Source organism: Trachemys scripta, chromosome 1 (genome assembly GCF_013100865.1).
Source record: "Trachemys scripta elegans isolate TJP31775 chromosome 1, CAS_Tse_1.0, whole genome shotgun sequence".
Classification (NCBI taxonomy): domain Eukaryota; kingdom Metazoa; phylum Chordata; order Testudines; family Emydidae; genus Trachemys; species Trachemys scripta.
Genome location: NC_048298.1, coordinates 309,111,751 through 309,116,565, shown reverse-complemented (window position 1 = coordinate 309,116,565; position 4,815 = coordinate 309,111,751). Strand labels below are relative to the sequence as shown.

At 48.2% G+C, this 4,815-nt stretch overlaps 1 protein-coding gene across 1 annotated transcript; it reads left to right on the top strand.

The window, feature by feature from the left end:
• Window positions 1-367: 367 nt before the first annotated feature.
• C1H11orf87 (chromosome 1 C11orf87 homolog) lies at window positions 368-4,301 on the top strand. The gene is made up of 2 exons (XM_034758826.1): window positions 368-453; window positions 1,032-4,301. Exon 2 carries the CDS (start codon window positions 1,175-1,177, stop codon window positions 1,631-1,633), a length of 459 nt encoding a protein of 152 aa, XP_034614717.1. The 5' UTR covers window positions 368-453; window positions 1,032-1,174; the 3' UTR covers window positions 1,634-4,301.
• The last annotated feature ends 514 nt before the right edge of the window (window positions 4,302-4,815 follow it).

Sequence of the window (4,815 nt, the reverse complement as noted above, 5' to 3'; positions counted from 1 at the left end):
GTGGGGGGATGGATGAGGGGGTACATAGGTGGGGGGAATTGGCCTGTGGGGGGCGGGATGGCTAGGTAAGTGGGGGGTATCGGCCTGGGGGGGACGGGGTGGGTAGGTAGGTGGGGGGGTATCGGCCGGCGGGGGGATGGATGGGGGGGGTACATAGGTGGGGGGAATTGGCCTGTGGGGGGCGGGGCGGGATGACTAGGTAAGTGGGGGGTATCGGCCGGGGGGGGGGGCGGGGTGCCCGCTCGGGGCTGCCCCTCTCCGCCCAGCCGAGCCGCGGGGGAGCGGAGCCGGCACTGGCTGCCTGACGTCACCGGCCGGGCTGGCGATAGGCTGCGCGCTGAGCTCCCTGAAGCGGCGCCGGCTCCGGCTCCGGCTCTGCCCGCCTCATTCGGCGCCTTCTGCAGCCTCGGCGAGCGCGCGGCCGGGGGCTCCCTCCAGCCAGTGGCAGCCCAGGTAAGGCGCGTGCCCCCGCCCGTGCCCGGCAGCAGGGCCCGGGGCAGCCCGTCGGGGCCCGCGTTCTGCTCTAGCCAGAGGCGCGTGAAGAACCAAGCGCCGCCGGAGCCCCAACTTCGGGTGCCGCCTGCCTCTGGGGCGGGCTGGGCAGCGCGCCGGGGACACCGGGGCTCCCGCGGCGGCGGCTGGTGTCATTGGGAACTTGTTGGGAAATGCCCGGCAAAACTGCCCCCTGTGCGGAGTAACTGGAGCCGATCAGGTGCCGCCGCATTGGTGCATCGCTCCCCCCGTCTTAGGGCACGGCCAGCATCGCTTCGGGCTGGCAGGGCTGAAGACATCTCGAGCCGTCTAACCAGTGGGCTGGGGCTGGTCTATTTCAGGGGCGCTGGGTTGGGTTGGGAACTCTCTGTAATGCGCGTGGTTTGTCAATCAGGCAGCATCCCCCAGTGTGCCGGAGTTTAGACGACTTTGTACCCTGTTGGGGCTGGAAGGAGGGTGGGAGGCTTTGGTGGCAGCCGGTGAATTGTGTGTTTCTTGATTTGGGTCCCGAACACTGATTCCTCTGGGTCCCTTTGCAGGCTTGATCTTTCATCTGACATCTCCAGAGAGCCAGCCGCGTCCAGCGCATTTCCAGCCAGTGCAAACCCCCAGCCCGGAACCAATTCAAATTCAAGCATCTGCAGGGAGAAGAGGAAGATCCTCATCTTCTTAAGCCTCCTCAATGAGTGCCAAGCTCTCCAAGGAGTTGAGGCTGTCTCTGCCACCTTGTCTCTTGAACAGGACATCTGCCTCCTCCAACGCCAGCAGCACCTGCATCGCGCAGGTGGGGCAGCTCTTTCAGTCCTTCTCTTCCACTCTGGTTTTAATCGTCCTGGTCACCCTCATCTTCTGCCTGATCCTCCTCTCCCTCACCACCTTCCACGTCCACAAGAGGAAGATGAAGAAGCGGAAAATGCAGAGGGCTCAGGAGGAATATGAACGGGACCACTGCAGCAGCAGCAGCCCAGAGGCAGGTATTCAGGGAGAGACACCCCCTGGAAGAACCCCCCGGCTGGGAAGCTCCACCCAGGACTCGGGAATCCAGCGCCCGTCTCCCCCGGAGCCCCGGAGCGCTCACCCGGCAAGATCTTGTTTGGACACAGCTAGTGCGGGGCTCCTGCAAACCGTGGTGTTGTCATGATTATTTTGGGGGGACCTCGCCAAGGCTCTGTTTGGTGTTTGTAAATACTCCAGTGATGATTGTAGGCTCTGAAAAGAAAAGTTATTAATTAAAACGAACGAACAAACCCACAATTCAAGCGCATGACAAATCACGCTGCGTTTCTCATTGACTGTGCAAAGAAAGGATGCGTCTTTTTAACGGAAAAGAAGCTGCACAGTGCTACCAAATATACAGTCATCTGCCCGGAGGCGTGGGGGTGGGGGATCCCAGTGTGATGCACAGAGTTATCATAAGGATCGAGAAGATATTTCCCCCCATTCCTCTCCTGGGCTTATCCCTAATTGTATGTTATAAACGAACAGTTTAGATTGGGGGGAGGAAGGGCATGGCACAGGGTGAGAGACAAAGAAAGAGTGATCTGAACGATGCAGTGGGATCCTTAGTCTCTCAAACAAAGGAGATGAGTGCAGCTCATGGCGAAAGGCAGGGACCTTTTGCCAGGGGCGGAGAAAGACCCGATCTTTCTGTAGGGTCTCTTCTTCTGCATCAATAACTCTCTCCCTCTCCAAAGACTGGATATTGTTTTCTTTAGAAATGTCCTCCCCTGGTTGAGTGCAAGTAAAACGACAGCCCTCCCCCTCCTTCCCCACTCCATGGTAAGCCCCTTAGCTCTCGCTCTCTCTCTCTGCAATAGCCAGTGCCCCGTGTGTCCCGACGCTTGAAAGCAGCCTAGCAGTGCTTCTTGTATGGGAGGCAGTGGGCTGTTACGTCTTTTCCCCTACACCCACCCCAGCCCACCCCAAGTCACTTTCTAGTGTAATACTCCATTCGTTCTATTAAACCTGGAATAAGGAATCTTTTTTTTGCTAACAGAGTATTACGTGATGTGCAGTAGTTTACCCCCTCAGAATGTTTGATTATTTATTTTAAAGAGGTGTGCCCTTGTTATACCTCCTGTTGGTACTGAAGCAAAATGTTGTTCTGTACTATGCACTGTACACTGTATATTCCTCTTCGTTTATAGCTTTTACCCATTGAATAATGAATTCAGCAGCAGTACAGATCTGGCTTCTACTTTTTAAGGCATTTTTATATCTTCTGAACCTGTACTAGACTGTTATGAATATCTCTGCCTCCCCCAGGCCCTGAACAAAACCCTAATGGATGTGTGAAAATGCCGTCTATTAAATCATGGTTAATATTTCAAAAGAGGCTGATGTAGGTCTCCCAGGAACGGACCAACAGTTATTTGACTATGGAAGGAAGTGTCTGAGTGGCTGCTTGTTACTGTATGTGTTGGGGGAATCCAAGGCAAATTTAATTACAGTAAATGCAGCTTCGACTAAACACTTAAACCAGTCACCATGACTTGCAAACGGTGCCTTAACAGAATGGCCCTATCTAAACTTTGAAACCTCTCCTGGTGGTAGTATTAGATCAGAGGTGATGCTCTTCTGTCCATGTTAATGAATAGTAAACACAAAGACAAAAAATAATCCAAGAGGATGTTTTCCCAGATACACGCTAGAAATAAATACCTGTTGGACGTAATTTCCAACTATCTTTAATTTATAGAATCCCCTCTCCCCTCCAAATCCTGGTGGAAAAGATGGATGTTATGTTTTAAAAATATGTACACAATGGGAGGTACTGGAGTACTTAACAGGTGACTAATACAGTTGATTAAATTAAAGATGGAGAAATGTGGTGTTGGGATGGGGCAGTAGATAGAGCATTTACTGGTATTTGTAATCCTATTACAGCACCAAAATGCAGAGGTTGTGGTACTGTATATCCATTCCATATTTCTTCTGTTTCACGTCTAGCTAATCAGATGAGAAATCTCTGTTGAGCTAGAATATATGTCTCCAGCATTTTAGGCAAATGCTCCATCATCCAACTAAAGCTGCTGCTCCATCTGCTCAGCTCAGTGGGGTAAAATATGTCTAGTTAATAATATTTTTACATTGCAGTTTGATGAGACTGGCATCTAATTCTCATCGCAGCTATGATCAGCTGCTAATGATTATATTGTTCTCTTTGGATAAGAAAGTAGGCTATCCCTTTTTTTCCAGTGTGGAATAGATGAACTTTTGTGTTTGACCCCCTTGTACAATTGCAGCTCATTAATGAACCATCATGGAATAATGAAGAGAATTCAGTGAACAGCAGTGGAGTTTCCTGGTTGTTGGTGATCTCCACTAAACAGAAATATTACTTTTTCCTTCCTTTTTTGTCTTTTTAAACAATGTATAATTTTCAATTTTGTAAAAGCAATAAGATGTTTCACATCACTTCAGTGCATTTCTGGTTGATGATTCCGCTCCCCTAGTGTCTGAAGTCAGTCATTCTTCCTTTTGCCTTATACACTCAAGGCATGCAATAATTCCCCAGAAGTGTACTGCCTGTCATATCTTATTGCGATTATAAAATTACCCTATTTTGGAAGAAAAAGGAGGGGGGAGAGAGAGAGAGAGAGAAGCCTGGTGTGTGTGTGTGTGTGTGTGTGTGTATATAAAAATTCTGCTGCCACTAAAAGTAGTTGCAGAAATGTATTTAGGTTTTAAAATCTCTCACATTTAAAACTCTACCTTCTGTTTAATTAGCTTAGATTTAAATTTTTAATATATCTGTATTTATGTAAATCTATGTAAATTATATGGTCTATAGTAAAACTTGATACTGACTTTAATTTTCTCAGATCTGTGAACTTCTTGTGGTGCAACTTAAGGTTTTATACAAAAAACAAAGTAAATTAAATTATACAAGATAGCAGAAGTTATAATTGCTCATTACCATCCTGAATTACTTCAATGTTCATAAGCACTTCCAGGACACTGACGTAGCATAAAGTACTGGTTTTACAAGATTTAATTGAACAGTTTTAGGAGATCAAGTTGATACCAGCAAGCTATGTAAGTTTTTATTTTTATGAAACAATAAGCAATCTGGGGAATAAATGTGGATTTTTAAAAAAGGGTTTTATGCATAGAAGTTGTCAAATCAATTGCTTCAAAACTCTACAGCTACAGCTAAACTTCTGCACTTAGCATTCAGTATTAATAAGGCTGATGGTGGTTCTCCCTCCCCACAAAAAAAACAAACAAACCCAAAACCTAGAAGGAAATGGCTTACATTAACTCTGTTGGATTTCTAAGGCTTGGTCTACACTACCCCCCCCAATTCGAACTAAGGTACGC

What these genes read in the sequence shown, in the direction of transcription:
- C1H11orf87 (XM_034758826.1), top strand. Translation starts at nt 1,175, where the DNA reads ATGAGTGCCAAGCTCTCCAAGGAGTTGAGGCTGTCTCTGCCACCTTGT.